Raw genomic sequence first — 17,746 nt, 5'->3', positions numbered from 1 at the left:
CATTTCTCAGTTTCCCTATCTGAAAATGGGATAATAATGGCAGTTACTTCACTGTATCATTGGGAAGGGTTGATATATGTAAAATGCTTAGAGAGAACCTGGCATAGACCTTCCTATGGATGTTTCTATAAATTCCATTTTTTTCTTTAAGTGCCTACTCTAGAAATTTTGACCTGGATACAAAAATGTAATAGATAAAAATGTCCATATCTTAGGTCTCCTTCTAAACAATATAAGAACCTCCCACTTTTGGTGACTTTGTCTCCTTTCTCCTTGTCCCACAAGGCCATTAAAATTAAAGCTTAGTTCATCTGGGTTGGCAGATGCTCTCAGGACAAAAGCCTGCTTCACTGCTCACTTATGCCTGTGAATTTCCTCTCTCACTTTGTTTTTGGGTTACCTAACATCCTGCCAGATCAATGGTGCATTTAGAAGTATATTTCCTATGTTTCATCCAGCAATTGTAGCTGTTTAAAGGACGGCTCAGGGTATGTAGTCCACCTGGACATGGTAGTCTTGTTCATCAAAAAGGACAGTTATACTTTTAGAACATGGACAAAATTGCAGCCAGAGAAAACCCCTAATGAACAAGTGAGTTAATATCATTCATTCAGCAAAATTTACATTAAGGTGTCAATAAGTACCAGCCACTATATATTTTTTTAATCAAAATTTCTATGATAGTGGTAATTTTCAGTTCAAATTCTAGTTTCTCTCTTTTTTTTAAGATGCAAACTAATATTTTTTAAGGTATACTTTTTTTTGGTGAGGAAGATTAGCCCTGAGCTAACATCTGTTGCCAATCCTCCTCTTTCATTTTTTTTTTTCTCCCCAAAGCCACAGCACATAGTTGTATATCCTAGATCTAAGTCATTCTAGTTCTGCTACATGGGATGCCGCCACAGCATGGCTTGATGAGCAGTGTGTAGGTCCGCACCCACGATCCGAACTGGCAAACCCGGGCCATGAAAGCAGAGCTGGCGAACTTAACCACTACACCACTGGACCAGCCCCTGTAGTTTCTCACAGAAATAATGTTGCTTAGATATGCTTCATCTAGCTAGTATACATGTAGAATGAGCTACTTCACATAAGTACATTTTTCTGTTAACTGACATTTACCTTTTAAAATTGTCAGAATTTGTTTTAGGCACTATCGAAGGAGTGCTTCCCAAAATGTACGGATTGTGGTGTGCCCTTCTTAAGCCTTACAGATTGAGTAGCATGGGCATCAGTTGACTCTTCCTTCATCACTCAGAGTCGTTATTACTAAGTGCAGTTGAGTGGAAGGACTTAGGCTTCAAGATCAGGCAGATCTGGATACACATCTCGGCTCTGCTACTTGGTAACAGTGTAAATTTAGATAAGTCTCTGATTGGTGATGTGGTGAGGCCTGCTGGTACTGGCTCACCAGTGCCTGTTGTTAAATTTTCAGCAATTTTGTGAGTTGATTCTTAAACACAGCCATTATTAAAAATTAAATTATGGAAACTTACAAGTAGGTGCTTTATCTTAAAAACAAAGGTAACAAATACTCCAAATCATTAATTCTTAATTATTTTATTACATTTTATTATCTATGCCCTTGAGGTGATTTACATTTCTTGTATCTGTAGAAAATACTATATAATGGTGTAGTACTGCTTATCTTTTCACAGCTCTGTTTTCAGTGCTATCTCATTATTTGCTTGAAATTAGCTGTGATGGAAGTATTTACACCACAGAAACTGGCAAGTGCTACAAGTCAGTATTTGATTTATTGTTTTGTTAGTTGTCTAGGTCTAAGAAAATGTTAAAGAAAATGTTAGTAATGCAGACTAAACTTAAAAGTGTGTCATGTCTGTAATTGTTAGATCGTGAGTAGGACAAAACATTTGAGGAAATATTCTTTCAGTGTTTGAAAACTATTATCCACTTCAGCAAAGAACTGGCTCATGTTCCTGACGAACAGTGAAATTCTGGTACATCTAGGTTGTTTTCCTTTCATCTTGCCTGTTAACTTTAGCAAAAATATCAGCCAACATTCATGTGAGAACTACACACATTTGTCAGGTTGCAAGTGTAGGTCGGCTACTAAAATAAAAGTTTGGCAAAAATCTAAAAGAGCGTTCTATGAGAATCAATTGGCCATACGGAATTTGCAGAAAGAGCGTTGCATGTTATTATTTGGAAATTGTATATTACAAATCCCTTATATCAATAAAATTTATAATAAACATGTGTATACATATAAGTATGTATATATATTTTTAAACATATAGCCAGTTACTATTTACTAGCACATCACTGCCTAAGTTCTCTGGATCAAACTTCTCCATTTATTAAACATTATCTGAAACTATGAGCACTGTACTTGACCAAAATTGTGTTTTAGTGTTCATGCCTGTTTTATTCTAAGATTGAATACCAGAATTCTTTTTCCTCCATGCCTCTAAACCACATATATATATAGATATAATTTGTGAGCCATTGGAATATATAAACCTTTTTGCCACTATGTTACATTGCTCCAGAGCACAATACTTTTTAACATGCACGACTTCTTTGTATAGGTATGTAGTATCTTACCTTGGTATCAGTGGTCATGTTTGCTTTGTCACAGCTTATCCTTTCAGCAGTCTCTCCCATCTCTCCATGATTCCTTCCCATAACTTATTGCTTATGCTGCCTTTTTGTTGGACTAGTGACTATATTTAATCCTGTTAGAATTGTGCACAAAATATGAGTAAGTAGATGCTGAATGAGGACCTTAAAGACCTTCCTATAATTGCCTTAGTCTACTTTACTCTAGCTGTGACCTCCTTTCTTATATAAAAATCGCTATGAAATATTTTATGCATATAAGAAGGACTTTGAATAATAATAACAATAATAATAAACAGTCCCTCCACACACATTTTACCCAGTTTAAGAAATGAAACATGAGATGCAATCACAGACACCGTATACTCCTCTCTGGTTCCATTTCCCCCCTTTTTCTCCCCAAAGGTAACCATTAGCCTAATTTTATTATTCCCAGGCATGTTGCCATATGTTTACCTCATATCTATATGTTCAGAAGAACCATGGATTGTTTTACATATTTTTAAATACACAAAACATGATAAACATATTAGATACATATTCTTTTTTAAATTAGTAGACTTTATATTTTAGAGCAATTTTAGGTTTACAGAAAAATTGAGCAGAAAGTATAGTTATTACATAACCCATTCCTTCAGTTTCTTCTTCTATTAATATCTTGCATTAGTGTGGCATATATGTTACAATTGATGAATGAATATCGATATGTTATTAACTCAAGCTCGTAGTTTATGGGTTTTGACATATGTATAATGACATGTATCCACCACAACAGTATCATACAGAATAGTTTCACTGCCCTAAACAGCTTCTGTGCTCCCTTGTTCATCCTTGTATACATTCTTTTGAATCTTGATTTTGTGTTGTTGTTTAACATTATAGTTTTCAGGGTGTCTTAGTCCATTTGGACTGCTATAACACAACCACAAACTGAGTGGCTTACAAACAACAAACATTTTTTTCTCACAGTTCTGGAGGCTGGAAGTCAGAGATCAGAGTGCTAGCGTGGCCAAGTGAGGCCCTCTTCTCCATCACAGACTTCTTGTTGTATCCTTACATGGCGAAGGGGCTGGGGAGCTCTGTGGGGTCTCCCTTATAAGAGTACTGCTCTCATTCTTGAGGGTTCTACTCCCATGACCTAAGCACCTCCCAAAGGCCCCACCTCCTAATAACATCACACTGGGCATTAGGATTTCAACATACGAATTTTGGGGTACACAAACATTCAGACCATAGCAGAGGGTTATCTGTGCTCTGATTCATTCACTTTAACTGTTGATTGGTGTTTCCTCTCTATGGATATGCTTCAAATTAATTATCTGTTCTATTTGTTGATAGGATGTAAAGTGTTTCCAGGATTTTGTTACTATAGACATCTCTTTCTCAATAATCTCATATACGTAATCTCTTTGTGAAAATATATTAGTGTTTCTCCATGGTATGTACCTAGAAGAGGAATTAGGGAGTTAGGAGATTTTTAAAATTAATCCTTTATACCATAAAATGGATTCTAACTACTATTTGAAACAAAATTTCTATGTGAACAGATATTCCAAATCTAATGCGATTTTTATTTTCTGTTCCTCTAATGTGCAACACTGTCTCTTACCTCTGGGTTAATAGGATCCTAGCTCTTCTTTTCTCTATCCCCCTCACTCCCTACTTCCCAGCAATTCACCTTGATGATCCAACTTTTTCTTTAGGTTTCTGTCTAGAAGTCACTTCTGTAAGAGACCTCTGACTCTGGCCCACATCTGGATAAACACCCCTCCCTGGTTTTCTTGCAAGGGCTTTTACAGTGGCTGTTTTGCAATTGCCTATAACTAAGTTCTCCAAGATCAGAAAGCACAGCAGAGTTCATCCTGGTATCCCCTGTGCTCAGCACAGAGCCTGACACATAACATTTGCTGAATTAATGGAGGTATGAATGAATGACTATAGGATACCATTACCATGTCAGCAATGGCAGAAACTAGCACCTCCCCACAATAATTGCCATCACAATCCCCATTGTCAGATAACAGGAGAATAATGCTCAAGTGTAGAGGGCCAAAGATAAGTTTCCAAGACCCCATCATGCACATCAAGGACAAGGCATGTCAGTCAAGGCTAGGAGAAATGTTTACAAGGAGGAGATATTTTCAACTCAGACATTCATAAGCTGGGGCGTGCCTCTGTTTACCAGCTGGGACATCTTCAGATAATGAACCATGAAAGCCTGCTATGTGACGGCACTATGCAATAATTTTTCATTTGCCACCAGTAAGCTTCAGGGATCAAGGACAGCTAAACACATAACCCACTCATGCATGTTATTTTAAAGGCATATTTTAAAGTTATAAATATGGTACATTGAGTTAACGAGGTATGTCCTTTTGCCGACAAATATTTACATTCCACATCTGCCTCTTGATGTCAAGAGTGTAACCATTTCATTTTCTTCTTTTTCTCAGGAGGCTGGGATGCAGATGGAAAAGGCCCTAGTGTCTGGGACACATTCACCCATCAGGGAGGAGAGAGAGTTTTCAAGAACCAGACTGGCGATGTAGCTTGTGGCAGCTACACTCTGTGGGAGGAAGATTTGAAATGTATCAAACAGCTTGGATTGACTCATTACCGCTTCTCTCTTTCCTGGTCACGTCTGTTACCTGATGGGACGACAGGTTTCATCAACCAGAAAGGCAAGTGTTTCTTAAAAATAGAAGGTTGCAGCTTTAATTCAAGGTTATTGCTGCAGTCTGGCATAATTAATCCAGTATGCTATTCTGCAGTGTAGCTTTGCAATGGCAAGTTTTTAGAGTGATCACAGGATAAATTTTTTGAAATGGGTTTGCACTAGCTTTCTCTATAATATTCCAGTTTCCTTTAACCAGAGATCTTTGTTGCGGGGGGGGGGGGGGGGGGAAATAGTTGGGCAATGAGGGAGTTGGAATAAGTGTTTTATTTCTGTAAGTAAGATGTTGTTTGAGTGTTAACCTGAAGGTGAATTTCCAACAGTTGTGTATTTAATTATTTTCAGTTGTGTTACACTGTGGTGAGTATGAAAGCCCTGCAGAACTTGAGAAGATTCTGAGCTTTTCAATTGGACATGACTTAGTGGAGCTAATTAACTCGCACAGAGGTTAGCACCAAGGCACCTGGAGTCCACTTACTTGGGGTTGAGTGCCAGCGACATCGCTCACTATCTGTGGAAGCATCTCTTGGTGCCTCAGTTTCCCCATAACTAGAAGGGAATACTCTAATCGTCCCTACTTCAGAGAATTATTGGAAGATTAAATGAAATAATCTTTGTAAAACGCTTTACACAATAGCTAGTATATCATAAAAGCATTCAATAAGTGTTAGCTATCATTTGTGTCATGCCTTGGAATTAAAAAGACTACAGCTCTATTTGAAAGTCTGTTACTAATGAAGCATTTTACGTACGTTTTCTAAAAGGTGTAATTATCACGTTTTACAGAGCTGTATGTCCAAATCCAGACATTTTGTAAATGGTGGATCTGGAATTTAAAGCTAAGGTCTGGCTAGCTCCTTCCACACAACAAGGTTGGCCAACAATGACCTGAGGGCCAAATTTGGCCTCCCACCTATTTTTGTTAATAAAGTTTTGTTGCAACACAGACACACCCAATTTATTACATATCATCTATGGTCGCTTTCCCACTACAAAGGCAGAATTAAGTAGCTGAGACAGAGACCGTAGGAACTGCAAAACTTCAAATATTTACTGTCTGGTCCTTTATGGGAAAATGTTTTGTGACCCCTGCATTAAAACACAATGCCTTCTTAATAAAGAACCTTTATTGCTACTTTGTCCTGGAAAAGATTTCACGCCACTCCTAGGGTTGGGACCAGAGGAGGCAAGTGAGGTGCCTCAGTGCACAGTTTAAGGCAGTGTTTACTCTCAGGGCTCACAAGTGCAAGATGGGCACTTGCAGGAGCCTGAATGAAGACTCCTGCCTGCCTCACCATACTGCCAGCCTGAAGAGTCCTCATTGATACTAATGGTTTTTTCTGAATAAGTTGTCTCATTTCCTACATAGTAAGAACAACCTGTGATAACAATTCTTTGGGACAATTGTGCACTTCCAAAGCTCATTTTATGTAAGATGGGGTAATCTTTACATTGTGAAATGGAACCATAACCCATGGACCCATGTATATCATATGGCCTTGAGTAGCCTCCCCAGATAGGGACAACACAAGATTAGAAGGTGCGTTGCTTGATTCTAAAGACATTTGTCCCTGTGACTAACTGCTGGTGGTTGAATGTCTACTTTCTTGACATCACTGGCTGGTTTTATTTTTTGACTTCGAACATGAGTTAATTTGTTGTTCAGTTTAAAAATGAACTCATAATTTTCTACCTTCCTAATCCATCATCTGTACTTTCTCTTCTCTCTGGCACCATCATACTCCTAAGGTCAAAAAACTAAGAGTAATCTTTGAATCTTCTCTTTTCTTTGCTTTCTATATCTAATTGGCTGCTAAATACAATCTATTCTGCTTATGTCTCTTTAACTTCTCCCTTCCTAGCCACCTTCTCTGCCCCTGCCCTAGTTTAGGTGTTTACTATTCTCATCAAGGACTTTTTGATATACCCTTGACAGGTCTACCTACTGTCACTTCCTTTCTCTGTCCTTTAATCTTGTACAAAATACCACCACAGCAATTTCTCTAAAGCTTTGCCCAAGTCATATTGGCTTGCATCATCTCCTGTTAAAAACAAAGCAAGATAAAATTTTTTTCAGTCACTTCAAGCCTCAATGTACAGTCTACGCTCCTTCATATATCATTCCAGGTTTTATTTTACTTAGGCATAACTCACCTCTGAAGCATTACAAGCTGGAATTCCCCCATGCGTACGGTCCATGCAGTTCCTCCACGCAATTCCCCAAGCACACAGCCTGCTGCTTATTAAACATACTGTGCAATTTGCCAGCTCTGGAGGAATTGTCTTATATTCTCCCTCCTGCCTGGAATGGCCTTTCCTTAACTCCCAACTGTACCTGCTGAATGTCCATCCTCCCCTTAAGGCCCAGCACAAATGTTTTCTCTTCTTTAGAGTCGTCTTCTATTCCAAGACAGAAGATAGGTTTTTTTCTGTTCCCACAGGACTTTGTGAAGCTTTTAAGGTATTTCTCACCTTATTGTATCCCATGCTAGACTGTGAGCCCCTTGAGTTTAATTCAATTCAACAAATGTGTATTGCATGTCCAGGACTGTGCTGGATACTCATAACATAGATATAAGAGAATCCCTTGAATTGCCTACAGGGCAATGGGCAGATAATTCTGCCTTGTTCACCCCTGAAACCTAGTCCAGTGCCTGGCAGGGAGGAATTCAGTACATATTTACTGAATTTAACTGAATTAGGTCAATGACAATCATTAAAATCACTCTAAGGGAAGTCATGGTGTGTTTTATCGAGCACGTGGTGTGTGTGGTTCCCGCTTTTGCTGATCTAAGGCTCCTAACAGCCCTATGAGTGAGGGGATGCTCAAAACAGGGAAAATAATGGTAATCTGGGGTGTAACCTGGGCGTAAATTTGCCAGGATGATAAACTTAGTTGGGGCTGAGTTCGACCTGGGTCTGTCTGGCTTCAAAAACCTAGTATCTAGTCTAGAGCCATTTACAACCTCAGCAAACGACATGTGCTCTCTGAGCTATGACTTCCCTGTTGGTAAAATGAAGTGGAGGCATTGCATCAATAAAAACATTTCCACTTTTCTAGTCCGTGATCCCAGAAGTTTGGAATTTTCACTGAGCTTTCATTTGGATGGTAAACAACAGAAAAATTAAACAAACAAACAAACAACCCACCAACTCATAATATAGGTCCGTAAGCCCTTATATGAAATTCTAAAATCCAAAAGGCTTTGAATACTGAATCTTTTTTAGCAAGTTTAGTTCTAAAATTAATTTGGCAGCAAAAGCTGGCCTGAATTGATGTGAAAGTTTTTATCATCTCAGTTTATTCCACTTGGTGAGAATATTTATCTGTTTTACTAGAGAAATATTAAGGGACACTGACCCAGACCTATGGGGGATGTTAAGCTTAATAGATGGTATTTACTCTGGGTTTCCTTTCTAAAATCCCCAAATTCTAAACACATTTGCTGCCAAGGTTTTCGGATAAAGAATTATGGACCTGTACCAATATGTCAACACATCAAGCTATTTAAAACCAACTTAAGATACGGAAGTTCATGGGGCACACTGTAGATCAGTAACCCAAGAGCAGGGTAGCAGAAAAGCTGGAGGTGGGTGGCCATGGGATTGGAGTCATGAGGGCCTTCTAAACAACGTGGAGAAATCGCTCTTGCATATCTCACTTGGGGATCACATGCCCCCAACACTGAGCTTTCTGCGTTTGGCCTCAGCTTTTGTAAAGCCATAGCTGATTAATATTACAGACTTTTCCATGAACAAGAGGGCACTGGAGGTGCTTCCAGGAGGCAGAATTTCAATAAGCACTTGCTCGCTCTTGTGCAGTGATCTGTTGAAGCAATTGGAACTGTTTTAACTTAGAAAGGCCATCATTTGTTTTTTCTGTTTAAACATTTTCTCAAAGAGCATGTAAAGAATAAGAAAATCCTTGTCACTATCTTTTCCAAGGAACTCCCTATTTTAAAGCTTGATTAGAGGACATTTGGAAACTTGTAAATCCTATGTTCCCAAACTGGAGGAATATTTTACAAAATGGAATTCTTACACAGCCTTTCTCTTTCAAATGTCAAGTTTTCGAGGTTTAACAAGAAGAGATTGATCTGGCAGCTGAAATCACATATTTCTGTATTTCTCAGCTGTTCAAGTGCATTTTCATATCTGCCACAGATGCAAATTTCAGATGATTAGTAGGAGACCGAAGTATTGGAAATTAAAAAAAAGGAATGTTTATGCAGAATTTCTTGTTCACTTTAAGATTTAAAATATGAGGACACTTAGCAGTAATGATAGTTAAATGTGGTAGGCTGAATAATAGTCCCCTAAAGATGTCCATATCCTAATTTTTAGAAATTGAATATATTATCTTTCATGGTAAAAGTGATTTTACAGATGTGGTTAAGTTAAGGATCTTGAGATGGGGAGATTAGCTTGATTTATCTGGATGGTCCTAATATAATCACGTGGGTCCTTATAAGAGGGAGGCAAGAGGATCAGAGTCAGAGGGAGAAGATACAAGAATTCAAGCAGAGGTCAGAAAGGAGAGAAGACGTTACACTGCTGGTTTTGAAGATGGAGGAAAGAGCCATGAGCCAAGGAATGCAGGCAGTCTCTAGAAGCTGGGAAAGGCAAGGAAATGAATTCCTCTTGAGAGACTCCAGAAGGGCCACAGCCCTGCTGACATATTGATTTCAGCTCAGTGAGAACCATTTTGGACGTCCGCTGCCCAGAACTCTAAGATAATAGATTTGTATTGGTTTAGGCCACTAGTTTGCAGAAATCTGTTATAGCAGCAACAGGAAACAAATACAGGCAGTGTGCGGAGAGATCCTAGGGCAATGAGAGAAGTGGTGGTGTGAGTCCAGAGAAGAGTGAACCTAGAGAGTTATCATATATTTGACACATGGTAGGCACTCGATCAAAATTAATTCTACGTTAAGACATTTGTAGTTTGACTAGGAGAATTCCAGTTTATTTTCTGTATTGAGACATCATCTTTGCAAGTCTCAGCTACCTCCTCTTCTAAGGGAATTTCTCCGTTTCTTTGTTCTACATGGTCCTGCTCCACTCCTGGCCACAGCTGACTGGATGAGGGAAGTACTCTGTGACATATAGTTTGTGTAACCTCAAAAAGATCATCTTACCCCATTCTCTTCCTCTCTCAGGGATGTTTGGAGTTGAGGAGCTGAGTGGCTGAGTTGGTTGGTGGTTGGTACTAGGGCAGTACATCAGCTTTGGCAGATGGGTGGCCGTTTTGAGACCATAGCAAATTGGGTGCAAAAGGAAACTGGTTCTGCGAGAAGGAGAGGAACGGGTGGATGTGTTGAGAGAAGTTGGGATGGGAGAGACCAGTCTTTCCTGAGAGGCAAACATTTTCTCAGCTCCCAGCTTCATTTCCCTCCAGTTCCAGTTGTAATTATTTTCTGTCTGCGGGTATCTGACGTCTCTCTCATTTCAAATAATGCCCACTGCATCCCACACCAACCAGCCCCCTGCCCCTTATGCCACTTTTATAGTATTTGAGTTAATCTGAGTGGGTTTCTGTTCCAAAACCCTTTTATCCAAAAAGAACTTTAACTCAAATATGCTTCATATTTTCAAAGATAAAATACAAAGAAATGGGCTTAACTGAAACAGAGGACATGGTAGTAACTATAAAAGAAGGCTATGGGAGTCTTAATACTTAAAGTAATCAATCCTGTCCTAAATATCAAGATGCAGAGCAGAGTCCAGGTAGTCTTTCAAAGTTTCAAGATCCCTAGATAGGTAACAGATGATCATTTAAAAATACACATTAATGCTTAGAACTAATTGTTCTGAATTGTACCAATTTGATAAAGCTTAAGAACCCTTTGACGATTTGTTCTCACGAGGTGGCACTATTAATATTCCTCTTTCACAGATGAGTCAACTCGGGTATAGAAAGGCCAAGTGATTTGTCCATGACCTTTTGACTGAACTGCCTGACTCTGGAGCTCTGCTCTTAAAAACCTCACCTCACTGCATCATGGGAAAGTTTCATTACAGCACCAAATAAACTGTACAAACCAGAAGTAAAATGCTCAGTTATGAGATATTAAATATTACTTATGCAATTCTTTGTTGCTCTGCCATGCTGATGAGTGAGGAATAATTTTACTTAATTTTTTTTATCTTCAATTCAACTGAGGAGTATCATGTTGTTTGAATTACATTGATTGCCATCATTAATGATTGTGCCATATCTAATGATGCTTACAAGAGATAAATCATTGATTCCTCCAAAAGTGGAAAAAAAAAAAAAGAATCTGATATCATAAATTGGCTCCAAAGTAGGTAATTGTTAAGGCTGGTAGAACAGAGTCATCATGTTGCTGGTTCCGAAACATTAGCAAACGTGGAAAGTGGAATGTCATAGTGAGAACAGTTCAGTCTTTGTAGTGAGACAGGCTGGGTTTAAACGTTGTTTGTGCCATTTGAAACATTGTCACATTAAGTCTGGTACTCATTCTCTCTGAGTATCAGTTTTCTCCTATGTTTATTGAGAATAAAAATGCCACCTCTTGGGTTTAGCTCTAGGATAATACAAAATGCATGACATCAAGTACATGTAGTATGAATGCAATAAATGAAAGCTGATATTATTTTTATATTCAAAGCCAATGGAAGGAGTTGGCTATGAAAACTTTAACACATACCAATACTAGGGTGGTTCCATCATACCATCTTTAGAGGCTCCATTTTACAAATGAGGAACTGTGGGCTTACAGAGGCCCAGAGATGGGATGGTGAAATGCTTTTTCACTGAGAGAGAAAAGGAAAGCTTTATAAATTTTGGTGAGCGTATTAGCTTTCTATTGCTGCTGCAACAAATTATCACAAGCTTAGATGCTTATATAACACAAATTTATTACCTTAGAGTTATGTAGATCAGAAGTCAGACATAGGCTCACTGAGGTACCTTCAGGACTGCATTTCTTTCTGAACGATTATGGGAGAGTGTTTCTTGGCTCATTCAGATTGTTGGCAGAATTCAGTTTCTTGTGGTTGTAGGACTGAAGTCTTCATTTCCTTGGTGGTTGTCAGTTGAGGACAAATTTTCAGCTTCTAGAGGCCACCTGCATTCCTGGGCTCATGGTTCCCTTCTTGCATCTTCAAAGCCAGTAATGATAGATTGAGTCCTTGTCATGCTGCCATCTCTTGAGCCTCTTCTATTGTTGCATCTTTCCCACCCACTCTTCTGCCATCCCCCTTTCCTTCTAAACTCTCACGTGTGGTTAGATTTGGCCCACCTGAACAATCTAGAGAAGCCTTTCCATCTCAGGATCCTTAACCTTAATCACATCTGCAAAGTCCCTTTTGTTATGTAAAGTAACATATTCACACGTTCCATGGATTAGGGTATGGTCTTCTTTGGTGGGGGGGAGGGCAGGGAGCTTATTCCATCTACCAGTGAGTAATGGCATACAAATGAGCCTTCCAAGTATGGAGTTGTTAGGCATGATTCACAGTGTTCCAGTTTGCAAAATAAGTGAGCTGTTGTTAAAAATATCCACTCTTACAGACAACACATGACCTTACATAATTTGGCTTCTTCTTACCCTGCTTACCCCTCACTTTTCTTATTCCTCTTCTGCTGAACTATCCACTCTTCTTATGGAACTTTCATTTCCCAGAAAGAGCCATTCTCTTCTAAAAGAATGAATATACAAACAATGGCCTGACTATACATTACAATAAAACTCTGACCCATATAAGAAATTCAGGAAGCTAATCCATAACCTCTGAAGCCATTGCCCCAGAATACTCAGAACTTGGTCAACAACTGCTAACTTCTTTAGTTTTTGCTTCCCTGCCCCTTACTTCCAACTCAGCACCAACCAGAGGAAGCCAAATATCCTCCCCAAACCAATTGCACAGAACTCCTGCTTCTACTTAGTCCGCCTCCAGCTACTCCAATCAGAACACATTTGAAGTCTTCTCCCTCCCATCTTTGTTCACTATAAAGCTTTCCCTCTTCCCTGACAGCCTTTGAGTATCTGCTAAACACAAGTGATGATGGCTGACTCCCTTGCTGTTGCAGGCTCTGAATAAATGAACTGTTTACAATGGGGTGGCCTTTGTTTATCTCTATACCTCCTTTGGCCTTTTGCATGTTTGTTTCTCCTTTTTCTCTTCCTGGATTACTCTTTCCTCCTTGCCTTATGTGGATAAGCTACCTTCATCTTTTGAGCATCACCTTAGATGTCACTAATGACAACAATAACAATAATAATTATTAGAATGATAGCTAACCTGTGCTGAGCCCTTACCTTATGCCAAGAACCGTTCTAAGCATATTCAGTTTATCGACTCATTAAATTCTCACAATAATCATTGAAGTAGGTTTGTATTATTGTCCACATTTTGCAGATGAGGAAAGATAATTGAGACAGAGAAAGTAACTTGCCCAAGGTCATGGAGATAGTGGTGAAGGAGTTGGGATAGATTTCAGGCAGCATGGCGCCAGAGTTCACCTTTGAAGCCATTATGTTACAGTGCTTTCAGAAAAGATTTCCAAATGCCCTGAGTTTTGGGTGGGTGCTCCTTATATCATATGTTTAAAGAGCAGCTGTACATTATCTTTACTAGTAGTAACTGTACTGTAATTGTTTCTTACTTTCTCTGTAGTCCCTACCAATATTTAAGCTCCCTAAGGTCAAGGAGGATGTTTATCTCACTTGTGTTTGTAAGTCCAGCACATAGCAGCTCTTCTATAAATGTTTATTTAAGGAATGAATAAATGAATGATTGGATGAATGAACACATGCAAAAGTTTGAATATTATTTTTTTAAATTGGAGGATACTAAGTTAAAAAAAAAAAAAAGGAAAGAGACCCTACTTCTAGGAAAACTTTGAATGCAACACAATTCTACCTATAAATTTATGATAATTATCCAGGAAACAATCCCTCAAAAGAGAGGACAGCTTCTCTCTTTGAGGCTTAGCTTTCCTTCACACCCTTGCACATAAAATCACATGAAGTACTCATATCAGCCTTGCCTCGGAGAATCTCTTCAAAGTAAAGATTCATTATGAGACTGGACTCAACATCTTCTTGGCATTGGTTTCTGAGGCAGAGCAACGAACTTAATAACATTCTTCAGAACTCTGCCACAATCCTGAAATCTCTCTCACATGCAGTGCTGGGAGAATGAGCTGAGAGCCAGGAGTGGCCGTGTATTCCCAGGGACTGTGTCAGAATTTTAGAGTAAACTCTCTAGACAAGTATTCCTTAGTGTCCCAAGCCTCTAGCTAACTGTTCTTGTAACCCACATTCTGGGACAGATGATGAGCTCTTGCTCACGCTCACTGGATCTCCTGTCCTAGACTTGTGAGACTGATGGGTCTGGAGATGCACTAGGCAGTCATCTGGTTCAATTCCTTTGCTTTATATTTAATACCATTGAAATCCATTCATTCATTCAACAAGTATTTATGGAGCATCTGCTAAATTTCTAGTACTGTTCTAGAACTTATGGATCCAGAGGTGAAATAGATAGACAAGGTCCCTGCTATCATGAGGCTTGTATTCTAGTGGGGGTAAGAGACAAATCAAGCATACAAACAAAATAATTTCAATAAGTGTGACAATAACACAATGTTGTGTGCTGGTGACTTGCCCAAATGTATCCCTTTGACAACACACAGCTTCCACAATCGTATCAACCTATCACATGTCCACTTTCTGATCAGCCAGTCTTCCTTGGAATTTTTCATGTTTCCTCCTAGCCTTTAACTGACTATATGTAGGAAGTAATAGACCTTATTTTAAATAAAAATTTCTTGGGAAATTATTCCTGATGCTTTCCTGATCCTAATTTATTGTCGTCATACTAAAAATAACTTTTCTTCTCATACTTTCTTTTTCTTTTCTCTTAGGAATTGACTACTACAACAAGATCATTGATGATTTGTTAACTAATGGGGTTACTCCCATAGTGACCCTCTACCACTTTGATTTGCCTCAGGCCTTAGAAGACCAAGGAGGTTGGTTGTCAGAGGCAACCATTGAATCCTTTGACAAATATGCCCGGTTTTGCTTCAGTACATTTGGGGATAGAGTGAAGCAGTGGATCACCATAAACGAGCCTAATATTTATGCCATGCTGGGATATGAGCTTGGCATATTTCCTCCTGGTGTACCTCACTCAGGAACTGGAGGTTACCAGGCAGCTCATAACATGATTAAAGCTCATGCCAGATCCTGGCACAGCTATGATTCCTTATTCCGAAAAGAGCAGAAGGGTATGGTGTCCCTATCAATTTTTGCTGGCTGGGCAGAACCAGCAGATCCCAACTCAGTATCTGACCAGGAAGCTGCTAAAAGAGCCATCTCTTTCTGCTTGGATTTCATTGCTAAACCTATATTTATTGATGGTGATTATCCTGAAGTTGTCAAGTCCCAGGTTGCCTCCATGAGTAAAAAGCAAGGCTATCCATCATCAAGACTTCCAGAATTTACAGAAGAAGAGAAGAGAATGATCAAAGGCACTGCTGATTTCTTTGCTGTGCAATATTATACGACTCGCTTAGTCAAATACCAGGAGAACAAGAAACGAGAATTGGGTATTTTGCAGGATGCGGAGACTGAAATTCTTACAGACCCATCTTGGATAAGTCTGGATTGGGTCTATGTGGTGCCATGGGGAATACGTAAACTACTGAAATACGTTAAGGTAAATGCACAATTTGTTTGTGTCCATGTATGTCCAAATAGGTGGAGATGGGAAGACAGGCAGACATATATGAATGTGTGTATAAGAACGTGAAAAAAGAATGATTTTAGGCAATAGCATATACATTTGTTGGCCGGAGGAGAGAAGATTAGGATTTAAATTGGTGAGGGGTAACCAGCTGATAAAGGGCTTCAAAACCGTGGTCAAAGTTAGGATGCACTGTTAAAGTCAGTTATGGCCATAAGAGTAGCTGGGACATGGTTTTCAGACTGGTACCATAACTGTGATTATTAAAAGATGCATTAAGGGTTGAAATAGCTGGATCCTTTTTGGGTCTCTGTTATTCTGGATGATAGCCAGATAGCTGAAATTAAAATTTCAAGGTATCAGTTTTCAGAACCCCTTCTGTGGAGGGATAGAGAGTGTGGCTGCTGGAGGGACCAAGGGGTTAAGGAGCAGTGACAATCAGCAGATGCTGATGGAAGAAAGATATTTCTGTCTTCTCATTATAATAAGAGTCATTTGACTGTCTTCATGGACATTTGCACAGTTTTGCTTTTCCATTGTTAGTCATAAAAGGTCAATGCGTGGAAAATTAAGTTAATAGGGTCAGTGCAATTCTGATGAAAACTAGTTTTGGAGTTGTAGCTTAGAGAAGATAGAGGGTAATGCACCTGATTTTATGACCCCTCTTTTTTTTTTTTTTTACGACTGTTTGGAATAAAACTTCTGCTCTTTTGTTCCAGGATACTTATAATAACCCTGTAATTTACATCACTGAGAATGGATTTCCCCAGCTTGACCCTGTATCTCTTGATGACACTCAGCGCTGGGAGTATTTCAGACAGACATTTCAGGAACTGTTCAAAGGTACCATCTGAAATTATGAAAGATCAATTGTGCAAAGTTAATATAATTTTCCCATGTGTCTATTTGCATTCAGCAAAGACCAATGATTTTGAAAGCTGAAATTCATGTAAATTAGTGTAAAGCCATGTAATTAAGAGAAAGGAGAAAAAGTATTTAGGAAAGAGGAAGGTGAGGATGTTGGCCTAGCTTCAACCTTCTGAAATTTCATCAAGTAAAAAGTGACCGTCTTCAGCCTGTTGTGACTCCTGGGTGAAGGTGACATGAATAGAAGGAGTGGTGGCTGTTGGGAGAGAACATTAGTTATTACAAAAAGATTAGCATTGACCAACTACAGCATGCTTATTTGCATATTTTAATATCCTAACTACCAAGAAATGAATTGACAGAATTTTTAAAGGCCCCAAATTGAGCATGTGAGCAATAAACCTTAAAGTGGTATCACTTTTCGATCAATGTATGTTTCATTTAAGCTGTAACCAGGCAGCCCAGTTAGGAGGAGTTTTTTCGTCATATAGAATCTGTGAAGTTTGTTTCAAGACAATATTATTATTCTGGTAACTGCTTTTCCTCCATGGAATTCTATTCATATTTGAAAACAAACGTGAAGAAATAATCTTTAACTGATAACACACGTTTCTACATCAATTTCCCCCTTTTTGCCAACACTTGGAACACTTTTGATTTGTAAATTTAATTTCTCCTCCCTATACAGGAATAATATCATAGCACCAAAATCCAATGCATAACGAGACTTTCCATGTCCTCTGTTACCACGATAGACATACTTCTCTCTAATCATTCTGCTTGAAAGGTCCTGGAATTATTCTTTCCAAAATTAATTGATATTACACTGAAATCAGCCAGAAGGAATTCTGGAAAGCGACACAAGGGCTCTTTCCAAAACCTAAAATATATTGACTTAATCCC

The 17,746-nt window shown here is 38.8% G+C and overlaps 1 protein-coding gene across 1 annotated transcript in view; it reads left to right on the top strand.

Moving 5' to 3' along the window:
* Window positions 1–17,746, top strand: part of LOC103565460 (cytosolic beta-glucosidase) — a 105,200-nt gene that overhangs the window by 30,532 nt on the left and 56,922 nt on the right. The window contains exons 2-4 of the mRNA XM_008541503.2: window positions 5,037–5,264; window positions 15,153–15,949; window positions 16,696–16,819. Of these exons, the coding sequence (XP_008539725.1) occupies window positions 5,037–5,264; window positions 15,153–15,949; window positions 16,696–16,819 (1,149 nt within the window). The remainder of the gene's footprint in view (window positions 1–5,036; window positions 5,265–15,152; window positions 15,950–16,695; window positions 16,820–17,746) is intronic.

Source organism: Equus przewalskii, chromosome 3, assembly GCF_037783145.1.
Source record: "Equus przewalskii isolate Varuska chromosome 3, EquPr2, whole genome shotgun sequence".
Classification (NCBI taxonomy): Eukaryota; Metazoa; Chordata; class Mammalia; order Perissodactyla; family Equidae; genus Equus; species Equus przewalskii.
The sequence above is the reverse complement of the archived record's forward strand: the minus strand, read 5'-3'. Positions and strand labels throughout refer to the sequence as shown.